Here is an 18799-nt window from a genome sequence, read left to right on the forward strand (position 1 = left end):
TATTCTTCTTTCAAGTCAACTTTTATCACTTTCTTCCATGTTTTCCTCAGAACTGAACCTGCTATCTCAACTGTTCTACGTCTACTAACCCAAGAACTTGTCCATTCTTTCAACATGTCCATACCATTGAAGTCTACTATTTTGCACATATCTCCCAATAATGTCGAGATTGCTATAGGTAATCCCTACCAGACAAGGGAAAAGTGACATCAAATAAATAAGCGAGAAAGTTATTTTGTGTTTTAAGTTCCCTAATTTTATTCATATTTATATACTAGTTGGCTTTACCCACTCGTGATTGCAATTTAATTTCCATTCACTACTTGAAATCATTGAAACAAAACTAATCGATAAGAAAAAGACAAAATTAAATTACTACAAAATTAAATTACTACAAAATTAAATTACTACAAAGAGAATATTAAAAGTAAAAGAAATTCTTTTCTTTTTTATTATCAGTTAAGTTTAAGCCCCTCTTTTTTCATAAAATGAAATTAGCATACATGATAATTCTTTGTTTTTTTTTTAATCAGATATTAAGATTAAATCTCCACTTCTTTATGCAAAAAAAATAGATTTGCATACTTGACTGTTGAAGCAAGCCGGACAAATGTATGCTAACTTTTATTATAGAGCTATATATATTAATCAATACATAGAAAGTTATTGCTGTAACTCATTTCATTCATTGAAAAACCACTACTTTGCATATAAACAGCATATTTTAGATTGTGTAAAATTTAAAGTCTTAAAAAGAATTGACATATATAAATGTAGAATAAGTAGAAAAAGACTAAACATGCAAATCAACTTTATCAAAAGATGATAGAAACAGACTATAAACAAGACACATCTTCTATAATATAAATCTCACCTGTTTGTTTAAATGTATGTTTATAGGTCTACCTAAAATTTTTGACAGAGGCAACGGAGTTTCACGAGATCTGTATCGTTTTGAAGCTCGACCCTTTGGATGACAAGTATCGAAAAATTTGCTGAAAACATTAATTCCTTCACCCTCAACTGGGAACTTTTCTAAAAGGAGGGGTCACTTTTTTCACTCATATTTTCAAAAGTCCTCCTTTCTTTTCACATGACTAGCCTTAATTTTAACTTATGTGTCCGGTTTGGTGATGGGCGAAACAGCAAACACGTCATGTTTTTTTTTTTTGTTTTTTTTTTTTTCATGTTCTTTTCCTTCTTTGCCGTACGGGTTCGAGCCTGTCTGCCTACTTACTACTTTTTTTTTTTTTTTTTTTTTTTTTTTTGCTCACCACACACCTCCAAACACCCTGGTAACATTGGGCACCCAGGCTAGTATCACATAAAGGTGATGAGGCTTAGCTAAATGCTGGAAATAGAAAGAAAAGATGAAAAGGATTTGCTCTAGATGCATATTAGACTTACAAATCCATTGTTAATAGTAACCATGATGTGCTGTTATGCTTAAAAGGGGACTTTCATGGTTTGATCATTTGATGAGACTGCTGTTAGGAACGGCAACACTTCAAGCTTTCATAAACCCTACCAATAGACCATCCTGATGACCAAAGATGACTTAGCCCAACCAAGTGACAAAATACTTTAGCTCACTATGAGACTTACACCTTTGAAAACAACATGAACAAAATCATCAATATCCTCAGTTAGGTGTTCTGACAGAAGCGACCAAAGATCTGTTATTAGCAGCATGGTATTCCTCAGATTAACAAGTATACAGCAATGATTCTATCAAAATAAAAAAAAGAAATTTTTTTTTAACTTAAAGAATAACACATGCAAGGAATGAAAAACAATGAGAAGCGCAAAAGAGGTTTTTGAGGAGAAATTGGCAATGAAGTAGTTTCATTAGTTAAAGGAAAACAAGTGAAATAAAAGCAAACATATTTATAAATGTTTACTAGTTTGCTATTGGTAAGAAAATTGTTTTTTTTTTTTGGGGGGGGGATATTAAAAATATTTGAGAAAATAATTAGTGAAAAGAAAGGGAAACTATTAAAACTATCACTGCAAAAAAAAAAAAAAAAGGAAGGAAATTGGATTTGCAAAAATAGATATCAGTGAAATACGGCTTTAGCTAAAAAAGTAGGTGACTTTTAGAAGGCCATTTATTATTTGAAGATTTTTAGACAGAGAAATTATAGTGGATTAAATTAGCAAAGTTTGTTATGAACTGGTTTTATTAGTGTAGTTTGAGAGGAATGAAATCTGGTTGAAATCTAACATGTAAGAAAAATGGCATTTTTTTAATCACTTTAGTGGCTTCTTTGTGATTATATAATTTATATTGTAGAATTACATTCTTGGCATGGAATGAAACATTTGTCAATGTGGATGTAGTGTTGGTATATTTTCTGTTCTTGATGATATCTATGTATAGTGGATGTGTTTTGGTTTTTGTTTTCATTTACAATTTCCCAAAAAAAAATTTAAGTAAGATTTAATATATATATATATATATATATATATATATATATTTTTATTTCAGACGTCACCCAGATTTGAATTTCAAAGACACTCGGAACATGATAAAAAAATGGCTATGGAAAATATTAAAAATGTATAAATTTCCAAAAGGTTCGTTATCATTCATTTTTCATTTTTTTCTTTTCTCCTGAAATTCAACAAACAATTTTGAACTTTAAACATTTTAAAATGTTTGACTGTAATCATATAAAATTGAAATTCCACAAAATTTCAGTATATTTTGAGACGTTTTTTTTAAAGGAAAAATTAATCAGTCTATTTGAAGTTTGTAGAGCTGAAGGTGAAATGAACAGAGAAAAACTGTTAATCATTCTGAGCTTGTGTTGAAAATGAACAACCTTTGGTCTTTATTATAGAGCAATGTGTATTTGTATCAAATATAGTTATATAAAAATCTCACTGCTGTCATGTGAATAAAATAATGTGCCAGACAAATATTTTCAAAAGGAAGGGAGAAACCATTTATCAAGAATACTCCTCTTTCTCCCTGAAAGAAATCCTCCACTCTATTTGCATGATCGGACATTTTTTCTTCTGGTGCTATCAGATCATGATGTCTGAAGATACTGGTCTTCTGTCCTAAAATGTACAAAAATTATTATTTTTTTTTTTTTTTTTTTAATTTAAATTTTTTTTTTTTTTAATAAAATGTCTTGGATAAATAAATTATTCTTTAGCTAATTACATGTTAAATGTACCAGAAAAATGTCTTTTTCTTATTAAAATGGTTTCTTTGATTTCAGGAATTTGTCCAAATTTGTTATCCTCTCACAGAATGGGTTTTATTTCGCACACATTTCATCAATATCAAAGACAGGTAAAAGGAGCTTTGTCTTTTTGCTAACATGTGAAGTTATCTTGTGAGATTTTAAAACTTGGACCTAAATAGCATTTAAGTTGATAATTTTGCTTTTTCTTACTAGTCAGTTTCCATTTTTTTATTGTGGCACCATAGCATTAGCATCATAATAATGTACTCAAGTTTTAGCCAATGCATTGAGATTCTTCTATAAATAATCTTATGACAGGGCATATTTCCTTATAAAAGTGCATAAAAATAATCTAAAGTTATAAAATATTCTAGTAAGTTATGTATAATATAATAAAGTTTCATTCAAGAAATAAAGATAGAATAAAAAAAATCAAGATTAGAACATTTTAGAAATGATTACTTTATTCTATGCAGCACATATCCTCAACCCTCATTGGCCAGGTTTCACTTCCATACATCATCACACTGTGTAGACATGTATGATAGACTTTTTCTTTGGTCGACAATGGTAACATTCTGCTGATTAATAATGCCAGAAGTTCTTAGAACTTACTTCATTCACTTCTATCTCTTGAAATAAGCTCAGCACCTCTTTGCATTCCAATAGTGTCACCAAGGTAAAAAAAAAAAAGACAAAAAACAAAGAACTTCTGGACAACGTCAATAACCTTGCCATCCAAATATACTTCATTGTTTTACAGGTCTTGTATACAAACTGATTATCAACCTATCTCTAATTATGTTATATGGCTTAATCACATTGTCACACCAGTTCTCATTAGATCACAGTAGTTAAGCAATGCTGAGCCTAATCAGTGCCAGATAGGTGACCATTTGGGAATACCATGTGCTGTATATAGGAGAATGTTGATGCCTCTCTGCAAGAACTGCAAAATCCTAATGTCATCATCTTGTCTGATAACGATATACAAGCAACTGGAAACCACTTGTGAGTTTAATATTACCATGACATTTTTGCCTTCAGAGGAACCATCTAGAGTGAGTGCTGCTTCAGTAGCTTCAGCTATCTGTAATTTCATCGCACTTCCTGTGGACCACAAAAAAATCGAGTTACCCCCAATTCACTTTCCATTAAAATGAGCAGAAAAAAAATGTACTTAGAAATAACTTTTTTTTTTTTTTTTTTCCCAGTTTGCATTTTTTATTTCCTGTTATTGATCAACAGTTAAAATAAGTTAGACCCCCCCATCCCCTGCCCATAAAAAAAATTTAATTGAAATGTTCAAACAATAGTAAAATGATGACTAAGATTAATTATTGCTATGGTCAACATTGCTTCTTCATTGAAAAAAATAAAAAGCTCATGTCTTGTTTTAACCTGTGTTATGAATTTTTTTTTCTTTTAGCAAACTAGCCACTACAACTGGAGAGAACTTGTTTTGGTAAGTTAGATTTATTTGCTTTCTTTATCTCTTTAATTAATGTTAAAAATAATAATGGAAACACCTTTGGTTTATACAGCATAGTTTTAAATGTTGCTTTATTAAAATACAATTTTAGTCATGCTGTCAAAAGTTGCAGTTGCTTTTTTATGGATAAAAATGAGAAACTTTGTAATGCTCTGCATTTTATAACATTTTTTTTTTTGTTAATATAAAATTCTATTTTTATTACATCCTTATGTGATAATAAAAATTGTTAACAAAAATGTAAGTAATAATTAAACAAGTACATATATATATATATATATATATATTTTTTAATATAAAATTTACTTGAATATATGTGATGTAAAAAAAAAAAGTTGATCAGATGGATTCTTATGGGAATCACATTCCAGAGAATAGTGGAGCTCACTATTCAACCCTTTTTATTTGTTTCAAGTAGGTTTTGATTTGTCTAGAAATATGTTAACTTTTCTTTGCTTTGAAACTGACATTAAATCACAGTATTGCATAACTTAGATCTGTAAATTATATATTTCTCTTAGTCTGTTTCACTTTTTCTCGAAAATTACTTGGCCAATCTGGCTTATTATTGAACTTAGTTCACTGCATCTTATCACTACAAAGTTTTATGGTATCCGTTCAATGTACAGTAAGAGATCATAAGGGAGTATTATTACTAAATGCAAAAATGAGCACAAGTTTAACCATATTCAAGCATCAGTTTGGCATAAAGCACTCATTCTAAGTCGATGGATTATAACTTGTTAATTACAGCATACTGCTGGGGACTGCAAACGGACACAAAGGAGAGTTGTAAATATGTTGCTTGGTTTGGGAATGATCCAAGAAGCTGCTCGTTTTGCCACAGATTTCCAGTTTGATGATGATGAATTTACAAGTGAATTGCAACAGGAAAGACAAAACTACAGGTTTGTTTCTATCTACATGGCATATTTTATATTAACAACACATACATGTGTGTGTATGTGTCTTCTGCTAAAAGTTAGAATCTACACAAGATACACTCACAAAGCTGATATATTCTTTTTCAGCATTGCCTTGGAGAGAATATGAGAGGGAGGGCATTTTTTTATATAGTATTTATTCTTTAGAAGGTCATCAGGAACAAGTTTAGTCCGAGATCGGGTCAACATTTAGAACATTTTTTTAATTTATTTATTTATTTATTTATTTTTTAAATAGTAAATAAAGCTTTGTTCTGAAATGGTACCTGTGATTGAAAGAGAAAGATGTATAGGGTAGAGAGAGGTCAAGAGAAAGATAGAGAAGTTCTATAACATTTCTATTTTGTTGTTCATGCTCCCAGGCAATGCTAGGTAGCCATACTAATCCACTATAATTCACACATGCGAAGATAAATATTGTTTACAATGTGTAAAAATAATCAAAGCAATGTATAGGAGGATCCCTTTCAAAAATGCCACCCACAGAATCTTCCATTTTATATGAAGGAAAGTTGTTGGTGTACACAAGTAAAAGTAAAAAACTACACAAGACAAACCCACAAAACTGATATATTCATTTTTTTGGGGGGATCAACAGGAACAGAATTATCCGAGGTGGGAAGGGGCTGACATTTGAAGAGATTTTTTTTTCTGTCTCAACCGACCTTTGATGTGAAATAATACTTGTGGGGGGGGGGTATTTTAGAAGAAATATTCTTACAATTTTTCTTACTCTTCTGTTTTGTTATCCATAACTCCAGGCAGTGCTTGGTACCCTACTAGTGTTTTATATTATCACTAGCAGGGCATTTCCCAAGGCAAAAGTGTAACATATTTTTTTATTAATGTTTCTATCTCTCTCTCTCTCTTTCTCTATCTCCTGTTTTCCTTTTCTCCACTCTGACCAAGGACAGGAAAAATGGGGTGTAGTATCAGAACAAGTACAATGCTTTGCTCTTAACAAAGAAAGAGTGAATGATAATAAGTTGAGAGAGGAATAGAATGATGTAAATTATTAAGAGAAAAAGCAGTAGGGTGGAGCAGAGGGTCTATTATGACATCACAATGTATCTGTAAATAAATAGAACAGGAGATGAACCAAAAAAAGAGTAAATAAAAAAGATGGGAGAGGGAAAGAAAGGGTCTGTTATAGCATTAGAATTTATTGATTATGTAAAATCTGTTTGACTATGTAATTAAATGTTGTGAATAATTAAAATTGAGAGAGGAGAGAAAGTGGGAAAGGAAAGATTTCTAACCAAATGGATCACAGGTTGTCTAGTATATCATAAAGTTCTTGTATTATTCATAAAGTAGATCTGAACTCTGAAAAGTATCCAATGCCTTTTATTTCTATTTTCTTTTTAGTGGGAATCCCAAGGAGGATTCTCTTGAAGGTGTTCCATGGTGTTCGGCTGATGAAATTGACAAAGGAGAATCTGGCAGTGTTGCCAGCCCATTTCACACATTTCCATATCCTAGACCAGTCATCAGATTAATTAGCAACAGGCAACAGTTTTTGAATTGTGTTAGCCATTTATCACAAGTAAGTAATATTGATTCTTATTTACAACATATTTATCCGGTCATGACTTTTCATTATTAATGAAAGTATTTGATTCATCATAATAATCTCATCTACCTGGTGACACAGCCAAACTTTGAAGGGAGAGGAGAGTATAATGGTTATAAAGGATAACCTCGTGGAAAATAGGATGAGTTGTGCCAAGTTCAAATTCTATGAGTTTGATTAACTTTGATTACACATTCATCTTTAATCCCCCACCCCACTCAAATCATATTCAATTCAATTGTCAGTATTGTTTTACGATTAAAATACTAAAGTAAAAGATTTGCTATTCTGTAAAACAGACAAATGGTATAAGCGTATATTGCCCCAGATAAATGACTTCCCGCCAAGAAAGTGGCCTGCACTAAACAATTTATGCTGCTGTTTATATCATGGATAAAATAATTGAAGACCTTATACTAGCAGCTGACATATGTTTTCTGGTTTAATTTTAAAAGATATACTGATTGAAATGAATGACAGCATGAAGATATTAACATGGTTGGTCAGAAATGGCCTAGTTGCCAATAGCTTAATGTGCCAGAAATGGCCTAGTTGCCAATAGCTTAATGTGCCAGAAATTATTGAGAATGCTTTTACAACAATTTCGAAATGTAAGGATAAGTATTGTTTTTCTGTAAATAAACATATTTCAATGAAAATAATATTCTTGGACAATGTAGAGAAAACATTCATTTTCTTTTTCCATTATGTTTCTTTTGCTTAATTTATTTTAATATATATATTTATAAATTTATTTTAATATATATATTTGTAAATTTATTTTAATATATATATTTATAAATTTATTTTAATAAGAGAGATGTATGTGTATCTGTCTGTAAATATTTAAATGATAAACTCTTAAACTACTGGTCACATAACACTAAAATTAACAGCAAAAGCTAATCGTACAACAAGTATGGTTTAGAATGAGTAAAATTTTTGTTTCAATGGATGAATAACGCATAGAGAAGTCGGCAAGATGAAATGCAAAATGTTCATATCAACTTGCCGACATATTTGTATTAGTTTGCGCATGCATAAAATTAATTATAGTTAAAAGTAGTTTCATTTTGAAACTTTTTGATTTGTCTGTCGGGTTAGCTCAAATGGTAGGGAACATGTCTAGAGCACTAAATGAGGGAACATGGCTGGAGCACTAAATCTATTGGTTTCGATTCTAGCTTTATAACACTAAAGTAATTTTTTTTTACTTTTGAAATCAGTACTATGTTTTAGATACAATATAATATTTAATAGAAAATTGGTTCCATAATAAATCCGAAATTTGCATGAATTAAAATATATTTAAACCTATTTCACAACTACTATATATAAAAAATTACTTTCAGTATTATTTCTATAAATAAATGGATTTCAATGAAAATAATCATTTTTGTGTTGACCTACAATTTCACACGTTTTAAATATTAATCTTCAAAGGGTTTTCTGGTAGATGCTATAGTGTGGACTACATTCCTAGCAGGAAGTTGTTTGCCTGGTTCAATATGCACTTGTACCAGACAAACCAAATCTAATAGTTGGAAAAAGAGAAACACAATTGTAGTTAAATTTTGAATGTTATATATATATATATATATATATATATATATATATATATATATATATATATATTTGTATATTTTGGCAGCAGGTTATTATTTAAACACATCTCATTGAACATGACAAAGTTATTCTTTTTTCTGATCTTGATCAAGATCCGAAAAAATAATAACTTTTTCAAACAGATATTAAGAGCAATATGTGTTTGTTTATTTGTTTTTTACATAGGAGACACCACTTATCAAGACCCAGAAGTCACTCGAGGATAAGGGTCAAAGAGTGTGTGATAATCAGTGGGACAATATCATTGGAATTGTTAGAAGTGTAAATTTGGTAAATTGGATTACTTAAGGGGAACGGCTCATCAAAAACTTGTTTACCTTGGACTTGAAGACGACCATATTGTAATCAGCTGGAAAACAGGCAAATGGAAGACAGTTTCACAAGTGTGCACTTCTAAGAAAGAAACTTTATTCATGGAATTTACGTTTAGGTGTAGGCATGGATAAAGAATGGAGGAAATTATTGATAGTGTTTTCAGCTAGACGATTGTTTATTGTGAAATTTTGGCAAGAGGGAGGGGACCATAGACTGGAACTCAGATGAGCGCTTGCCATGAAAATAACGATAAAGCAGAGACGGGCTCATCACATCTCTTCTGTGAGAAAGAGGTTGCAGGGAAGAGAAAAGGGCATCCCCTACTAGGCTGTAAAGTCTATTTTGAACTCTGTCAAGGCAGGATTAGATCTTTCTAGCAGATCCTGCCCAGACATGTACGCAAAGAACGTGTTAAATGCCAATAATTCTCAAACTAACCGTAGAGCTAACTAAAGCTAACCGTAGTAAAATTTTAATGGTACCAGTATTTAATTTTAATAATCTTGAGCAATTATGAAGACATCAAAGATGCTATATGTTTTTTAGCAAAATTGCATCATGTTTAGAAGTTGATTTAATTTTATGTTTGTGCACTTATTAAGTGTTAAAAGATGTTAAGTATACTTTTTTTTAATTATGCATGTATGTAAACATGCTGCATTGTTAAAAATAAGTTGCCAGTATTTATGAAACCTTAGGATAATTTTAAGGTCACCAGTATTTAATTTTCTGTTTTTACATCATCTTTTATTAATTTGTTAGGTGAAAGTATGCAATAGTTGCAAAACAGTAGCCCCTCCTCATGTTAGTAATTGGTTTCTAAATAATCACATGATTATTTCAGTGTGCTTCAGTAAATGCATAAGTCCAAAATCTATAAATAAAATAAAAAAAATAAGTGAACATTATTCATCAAACCGCAACATATGTTTTGTGCAAACATTGTCCTTCACTTGTAGGTGATCAGAATGAGAAAGTGTTATCCTAACAAATTAGTTAATGTGTAAAATTAGATGTGTAATTGGAAAAATAAACAAACGTTATTCATTAAATTGCGACCGATATAATATTGGTCAGCAATTACTCGTAAAAAATAAGAATGTAGAAGGTACGTATTGTACCTCGTAGTAAATGTATGTTTGTGAATGTTTTAACAGAAAAGCTAAACATTCATTAGTTATGTAAAAGTGGTTGACGATCTGTTCGCTGTTATGTTGAAAAATGTCTATGAACTGAAATTGTCCTAGCGATGCCATATTGTAATGTTCTGAAGTGTTTGTTTAGATTGATCTAATTCCGGAATAAAAGAATTAACGCGCCACTAACCAGAGACAGCAGACTTTCCCGAGGGAGACTTTATTATTTTTTGATTCTACTACTGGAAAGATAATAGCATATATGAGCCAGTTACAGCTGGTGTAAGCATAGAACCTGGAACATGTAGATTTCCTCCCAGTGTTGACTGGTGGCCGCGATAGGTCTAAATATTTAGAGAAAAATATGTACCCCTCCCCTCTAATGATGTTGCGATTGTGATGGCGTTGCTCCTACGATGTAATGTAATATTTTATTATCATGATTGAATGTGTTTGCAAAGGTGTTTGAAAGTTACATAAGTTAGTGGCTGTATTGAATTTGTATGTGGCATCTGTTGTGGCGAATTTACGATAATTTTTTCCAGAGGGGAATTCCTACAGCTACTTTATTAATCTATAATATAAAACTGAATGTCTGTGTGTGTGTGTCTAGTCACGAATAGGCTCCTATATGGTTGACTATTATAGAAAACTGATCACATATAATGATAGAAGATGTATTGAGACACAGGAATGGGTATGTTTGATCTGGCATAATGATGATTCATTAAAATTGTGGGGTCTGCGTATGCACCTGGTCCACAAAGTATGGAAATAAAAAAATTAAAAAATTAAAAAAAAACGTTTACAAGTGTTTTTGATATAGATGTACATAATAATACTTTAATAAGTATGTTTTAACTTAAATAGGGATGGTATAATAAAATTAACACAAACTTTAATAAAGACTTTTCATATCTATCTGCGTAAGTATACTTTGATAATTATGTTTCAGTTTGAAGAAATATGGTATAATAAAATTATGGGGTGTTCGTTCGTGCCTGACCTCCATAGAACGGAAATATGTCACAAAGTTTAACAAGGTTTTTTAATATAGATCCACAGAATATTGTGATAAGTGTTTCACTGTGAACAGGTATGGTATAATAAATTATGAGGTTTATCTATTTTATTTTTACTTTGATCATATTTTGCTTTGGTTTTGATACCCCCAAATTCGAAGCTATCTCTTTACAACCCTTCCTTTTCATAACCTATCATACTTTCATAAATCAGAGTTCATTTTCTGTAGGCTGTTTTTGAACCCAGTCAACGATGGGTACTTTTGCTAGTGTGTATATATATATATATATATATATATATATATATATATATATACTAGCAAAAGTACCCATCTATGTATACATATATAGTCGATGAACAAATAAAATTAATAATTCAAAACTTAAATTGTGTGTTACCAGATCAGGTCGATCTGATGACACTGATCTGCTGACCTAAAATCTATCAAACATGAATATTATTGTCTTTTTTCCTTTTCCTTTATAAAAAATCTCAATCATGTTCTATAAAGTTTAAAGCAACCAAATCAAACCCCATGAATAAATATTTGAAGATATAAGCAAGTTGAAGCAATTTTTTCCCAAAAAATCACTGGGTTTGGCATTAAATAACTAAAAAAAGAGTTGATATGTTGTAAAATAAAACTAATCAAAATAAAAAAAAAAATACTAATAATAATACTATCCAACTTCAAACTCTATTAACATATACTACTGTAATCAAATGTAAGCAAACTTGGGACAAAATGCTATAAAAATATTATACACAGGTACATATATGACCCATCCTTCGCAGGTCAGCAAGGTGTCTTTGTGTGGCAGGACATGTCAATCGATTTGGTTGGTCTTTATTTTGTGATCGGGTTGGTATGTCACTGTTTCGTCAATCTGTCGACAAAAAGAAGAAAAGTAATTTCATGCACCCAAAAGAAAAACAACTGGGTGCTCTATTCTACTGATAAAATTCAAGATAAGATATACAGATATGTACAATTGTCCATAGTTCAATGTTGATTTTGACAGACTACGCTGAATCAATAGGTTGATTTCTCTTGGTATTTTGGTGGTGGTGATGTGGAAAGAGAGGGGTGTGGTGACTCTTTACAAGTTGAGATACAGTCTCAGACTCTCAACAACTCTAGCTCCAATTTCAGGTTCAACTGCCAGATTCGACTCTGCACCTCGTTCATATACTCAGGGGAGAGGTGAAACCAGGGTTGGTTCCTGGTCCTATCGTATCCAGTTATGTCATCCCAAGGGAGGCCCTCTCCTCCTCAAGTGCACCTGTGGATTTGCAAGCCTTCTCATGCCCCGAAAGGTCATTCCCCGCAACCCTTTGGGTCTTGAACCCTGAGTCATTCCATTTTCAGAGTACAATTTACAAAAAAAAAAAAATGATATTGTCGTCGATTTTCCTAATAATGAAAATCACAAATCCAATCTTTCTCTCAGCAACGTCTTTTGTCATCACTCAGGCACACCAATGATAATTAAAGAATAAAACAAATCGTATCTGCCCGGCTTCTCCAGTATTTTGGGAGTCTTGACTTGAAAAATCCTACCTAAATACAAACCATATATAATTGTCTAAAAAAAACTGTTAAATGACTTTTTTTTTTTTTTTGATGCAACTATGAAACATTTCATATTGCTTGTTTCTTGTGATGCATTAACCTGCAAAATTCATTGTATATTTTGAAAATTTCTTCCCTCTGATGAGAAGATTTGCTCTCTTTGAAACTCCATGGAATAAAGGTTTTTCTGGTTTTATTTGTACTCATTATCGAATATTTAAGATTTTGTATACCTTCCTTAAAGGTTTTTCAAAATTTGAATATTTTGATTATCAAGATTTTTATTGTATGTATATATATATATATGTATGTATATATATATATATATATATATATATATATATATATATATATATATATATATACCGATGATGACTGAAGGATCGGTGGAAAATTATGTACTTGTAAAAAAGTTTGTAAATTTTTTTTCATATTATTTTGTATTCCTGCATGTCACGAATAAAGAAAAGTTATAAACGTTTATACTTTTCATATTCTTTTCTTATACATTTCCATATATATATATATATATATATATATATATATAATTGTTAATATTTAAAAAATATAGTTATAAAACCCCTTCAAGAAATTAAAATTGAACGCTCTTTAGGAAATTAAGAAATCAGTCATCTTTAGTGCAAATGCAGTATTCCAGATTTCGGTCGTCGAATACTCTTATGATTGTTTACTAAGTATGCCCACCGATTTAGTATTTATAGGCAATTTCCTTCAATTTGTGTGTTAATTGGCAGTGGCTTGGAGATAAAATGCTAGTTTATGGTGGCTCTGTGACTGGGTTTGAATCTCAAAGCAGCAGTGATTTTTCCCTTGCTACACTAATGAATGTGTATGCATGAAATACTACTGTCTGTAGGTATGAAAATAATCATTAGTATTTTAAAAAAAAATGGTACTACAGAAAAATTTCAAACTGAACTTTTTAATTTATCAGGATAGATTGTTCGCCTATAATCTGAAAACTTGTTTAAATTCTAAAAATTAAAAGAGGAATCGGTAATAAAAATATATTTTCTTGTGGGGGGGGGGGGGTGGAAATAGCATAACATGTTTTTACTGATTTATTTTTTTTGTTTTTTATAGTTTAAATAAGTATTACTTTTTTTTTTAATAGGCAGGAACTGTGGTTGGTGTTGACACAGAATGGCAAACGTCATTTGATTCTGCCACTGATAAAGATTGGTAAGTAAAAATTTTCACTTTAATACAAAAATAATTAAATTTTTTGAAATTTCATGCATGTAAAGAATTAAAATTTTTAAATGTCTGATATTAAAAAATTCATGAATCAGATCTAAAAGGAAAAAATGTTCATATTTAAATTGTTGAAAAATTATTTGCCAAACGAGAAAATAAGTAAAAATGTAACTTGGTTTTAATGAATTTAAAATGTGAAATATCTGTTCATATAATTAGCATTCATGACTTTCTTGTATCCAGCATTTCAGAGGATCTTTATGCCAACTATGGTAAAATTCAAACTATTAGTTTTCATGCCTACAAGTAATTATTGTTATTAATAGTAGTACTTGCTCTAATTAATTATCTCCCTTTCTGATTGCAGCAAGCATTTATGTGTAGCCTCAGAAATAGAAAAAGACAAAGAAACACAAGGACGAGCAATAACATGATTTGGCTAAACATGTAATCTTAGTAAATAAGATTGGTTGCTTGTTCAGAATTCTCCCTCTATTATGAAATACAAATAAAAAAATAATCGGTATGACTTATGTACCTGTGACAGAAAAAATATTGTACTCCAAAATTTAAGTAAATTGATCAAGTATTTTTATTTTTAAATAAGAAAACCAAATTTTATGGCTCACCAAGGAGTGACTGTTTTGTGATGCCATTTTGAAATACAGGCTAAAAGAATGAGGTAGAGAACTTCAAATAATTTAAACTTATATAATTTAAGAAAACTATTTCACATCAGGAAATGGGGATGGTGGGTGAGTTGCATTGAAAAAAAAACTTAAATTCACTTAAAATGATTTTCCTTATGAACATAAAACTATTTTATCAATTTATCTGATTTTTGGAATACAGTATTTTCTTTTCCATCATGTGTACATCCTACAGATTTTTCTTTATTTTCGTTTTTTAATATCTGTAGAATTCTGGGCAAACACCTAAAATTGTTATACATCACTGTTGATTTCTAAAGTTATTATTGTACCAACACTCAACCCTACCTCAGAATATAACAGTATTTTAATTTTGACCCATAAATGGATGCTCTGGCAGCAAAAACATGGCAGAAAATCCCAAGAGTTGTCTGTCCTGGAAACCAGCAATTAATCTTGGCCCTTCCATCCCTACATCTGTTGGATAGTCTGTGGCAGCTGTGTTTCAAAATTCACAATGATTGGTTAATTTGTTTAGGAGTGAATCTTTTATATAGAAATATAAACATATGCACATACCTAACTTTATATAAAAAAGATATGATTTTAACCGACACATTGATAAATTCAAGGTGCTTCATGCTAAGTGTCGAGTATGTCTTGACAGACACTAGTGTTGATTGACAGACACCAAGAATTTTCAATTAAAATCCAGACACCCTTTTTTCTTGGCTGGTAGATCCACCCATAAAGCTCATTTTTAGAATTATATAATGTTTATGCTAATTATTTATTTAAAACTATATGTTGCTGCACTAATATATATATAATGTGTGTGTTTTGACATAAATCACAAATCTATGACATAACATCAAAGCTGTAATTATTTTAAGGTCATGTTTTAAGATCTATTTATAAAAAAATCTAAATAACATAGTTCGTAGAACATCAGACTAAAGATTTCGAGATTTTGGTTTCAATTCCTGGTCATGGCATGGATTATTTGTTGGTAATTTGTTATCTAAAAATGTGGCTCAGATCTGATATTTCAAAATGAGACCAATTATGCAATGTATTTATCATAAAATTGTAATTAACGGACAGACACACATGCATACACAAAATGCCTCTTATATTATGAGTGGATGCATCCAACAAAATTTCAATTCATAATTTCATAATTCATTTTTAAGCTCTTAAATAAGACACTATTTTAGTCTGAGTAAATTTTTTTACAATTTCTATTCCTGACAATGTCCATAACATTTTGAAATTTTTACATTTTATCTTTGAATGTATATAATTGTCTTCATAAAATTTTGTGTGTTTTTTTAAGATAAATGTTGAATGCAAGCATAAAAATTGTTGCATACGACAACAAATGGACAAAACTCGTTCTTATATGACACTTTGTGCTTGAACAGATAATTTTGATTAAAATACAGTTTAAAAAGAAATATCAAATGCACTGGAAAGGGTTAGGATTGAAACTAGGAAAATTTACCAGACTAAAATGGTAAATCTAAAATTGCATAATAACATGGCCAGACTCCCATTCTAAGAAAAGTGGAAGAACCATTTAAACTGTACAACAAGACAAGAATAAGCCGAAAAGTATTTTTTTGCATGAAAAATTGAAAAAATGGTAGGCAATACTTTGGTGATTGGTAATGTTAGAATTGTGCAGGATTTGATTATTAAGGAGGACGGCTCACCAAAAGACTTGTTTGCATTGGACTTGAAAACAACTGTTTTAGTTGGCTGGAAAGCTACCCCACAGTATGAGGAAAGAAACTTTGTTCATGGAATCTTTATTTAGTTTTAGGTACAGATAGAAAATAAGGAAAATTTTTGACAGTAGATGAGTGTTTTGAGTAAAAAAGTCAAATGATCTGGATTTGCTTACCATGGGAAGGTTTAATTTAAAAAGACGAAAAGAAATCATATTTGTAAAATGGAGACTGACTAACAAATGGGAAGAATGTATCCTTATGAAAGCAATTGTTACATAACTGACAAAATTAAAGTTTTTTTTCTGTATGTACCCTCTACAGAATAGCGACTGTTCATGCATGGCTAATTCTCTTATTAACCATTTGATTAGGTGCGAAATTAAAGAACGACTAACCAACCCTTTTCCCAAATATTAAAAACTAGCTGGCTTCACTCGCTTGCTATCACTTTGGAAGTTAATTCCTATTCATTACTTGAAATTGTTGAAATGACACTATTGACACTAAGAAAAAGATTAAAACAGATCGATGAGAAAATAATTTCATCAAGAAGGAAACTAACTTAAATTAAAAATAGAAGTTACCAAATTAAATGGAAAGAATTAATTTTTTTTTTCTGCAACGAAAAGTTGATCAAGCATTCAGATGTTAGTGTTATTTTCTGTTTTCAATCACGTAAATGTTTAAAAAAAATGTGTACTTATTATCAGTTATTATTAAGATTAATTTTCCCTTATTTTATTAAAATAAAACTTGCATACATTATTATTGAAATGAGCAAAACACACATGAATCCACTTTTAGTATATAGATGTATTATTCTCTGTACAAACCTTGTATTGACGAGTAAAATTTAGTTTTTGCTACATGTACTTTTTTCGTGTATTCTGAATCTACATCCTATTTATTTTCTTATTCCAGCATTGCTCTCATCCAGTTGGCCGTTTCTGACACCGTATACATTCTTGATGTTGTTAATTTAATTACACTTTCTTCCGAAGATTGGCTTCATTTTTTTCATGAAGTCTTCTGCAATGACACTGTCATAAAGTTAGGTAAGTTGGATTGTTTTGCGCATTCAGTTTGTGAAATTCATCTTGAATGCAGATTATTTTGCCATTGCTCACTCACACACACACAGATAATCTTTTACGTCTTAGACTAGCGTGGCTATTATCTAGCATTGCTCAGGAGGTTGGGTCTTGGAAAAGAAAATACAATATATATAACATCTTCTTTTTTTAAAATGTCTCCATGTTATTTTGAATTGAACACTCCTTTTCCTCCAAATGCTTCTCTTTCTAATCTGTGCACAAATTTTTGCAGCAGGTTAAATATAATATAGATAAAAAATTAATCGGTAGCCGAATGTTGGACCTAATTTCAGTGTTTTTTAAACATTTATTAGTAAGAGTGAAAGTAATTATGGGTAGGAATACACTGAAATATGTCAGTCAAAATAAGTTAACATAAAAACTTTTTGAATAGTTACGTTTCAAGCAAAAATAGGTGTCCACACCAAAAATTATGGAAAAATATTGAGTAGAATTTAATTAGAAATATAAATCAGTTTTATTATATATTTCCAATTCTCCATTAAGAGTTATTTCAAATAGAGAACAGGAGAATACCTATTTTTGTCTGATATGCAAATATATCAGTTTTTTATTTTTTTTTTGTTTATTTATTTTAAACTGCCATACTTTTACCTTTTTTTTTTTTTTTTTTTTTTTTTTTTACAAAGGCATCACCACATTATCAAGGCCCAGAGGCCACTCAAGGATAAGGGTTAAAGAGTGTACAGTAGAAGTTGGTCAATATAGTAATCATTAGTAATGAAAATTTGGTAAATTTAATAACTTATATGGAACGGCTCATCAAGAACTTATTTACCTTAGACTTGAACACAACCATATTGTAGTCAGCTGGAAAGCAGGAAAACGGAAGACAATTCCACAAGCGTGCAGTTCTAAGAAAGAAGCTTTGTTCATGGAATCTATGTTTAGGTTTAGGCACAGATAAAGAGTGGAGGAAATTATTGATAGTGTTTACAGCTAGACGAGTGTTTCTTGTGAAAGTTTGGCGAGGGGGGACCATAGATTGAAGCTCAGTTGAACACTTTCCATGAAAATAATGATACATCAGAGACAAACTCGCAACATCTCTTCTGTGAGATAGAGGTTGTAAGGAGGAGAAAAGGACATCTCCTACGAGGCTACGAAGTCTATTTTGAACTCTATCAAGGCAGGACAAGTCCTTTCTAGCAGCTCCTGCCCAGATGTGGCAACAGTATTCCATCCTTGGACATACCTGGCTCTT

General features: G+C 30.6%; 1 protein-coding gene across 1 annotated transcript in view; it reads left to right on the top strand.

The window, feature by feature from the left end:
• LOC145286104 (exonuclease mut-7 homolog) overlaps positions 1 to 18799 on the top strand; it is a 69845-nt gene that overhangs the window by 20774 nt on the left and 30272 nt on the right. Inside the window, exons 4-10 of the mRNA XM_080134796.1 lie at positions 2489 to 2577; positions 3231 to 3304; positions 4627 to 4662; positions 5443 to 5597; positions 7002 to 7179; positions 14015 to 14082; positions 17402 to 17535. Of these exons, the coding sequence (XP_079990922.1) occupies positions 2489 to 2577; positions 3231 to 3304; positions 4627 to 4662; positions 5443 to 5597; positions 7002 to 7179; positions 14015 to 14082; positions 17402 to 17535 (734 nt within the window). The remainder of the gene's footprint in view (positions 1 to 2488; positions 2578 to 3230; positions 3305 to 4626; positions 4663 to 5442; positions 5598 to 7001; positions 7180 to 14014; positions 14083 to 17401; positions 17536 to 18799) is intronic.

The sequence above is a fragment of the Euprymna scolopes genome, chromosome 10 (assembly GCF_053919585.1).
Source record: "Euprymna scolopes isolate OS-2025 chromosome 10, ASM5391958v1, whole genome shotgun sequence".
In the NCBI taxonomy this organism is placed as follows: domain Eukaryota; kingdom Metazoa; phylum Mollusca; class Cephalopoda; order Sepiida; family Sepiolidae; genus Euprymna; species Euprymna scolopes.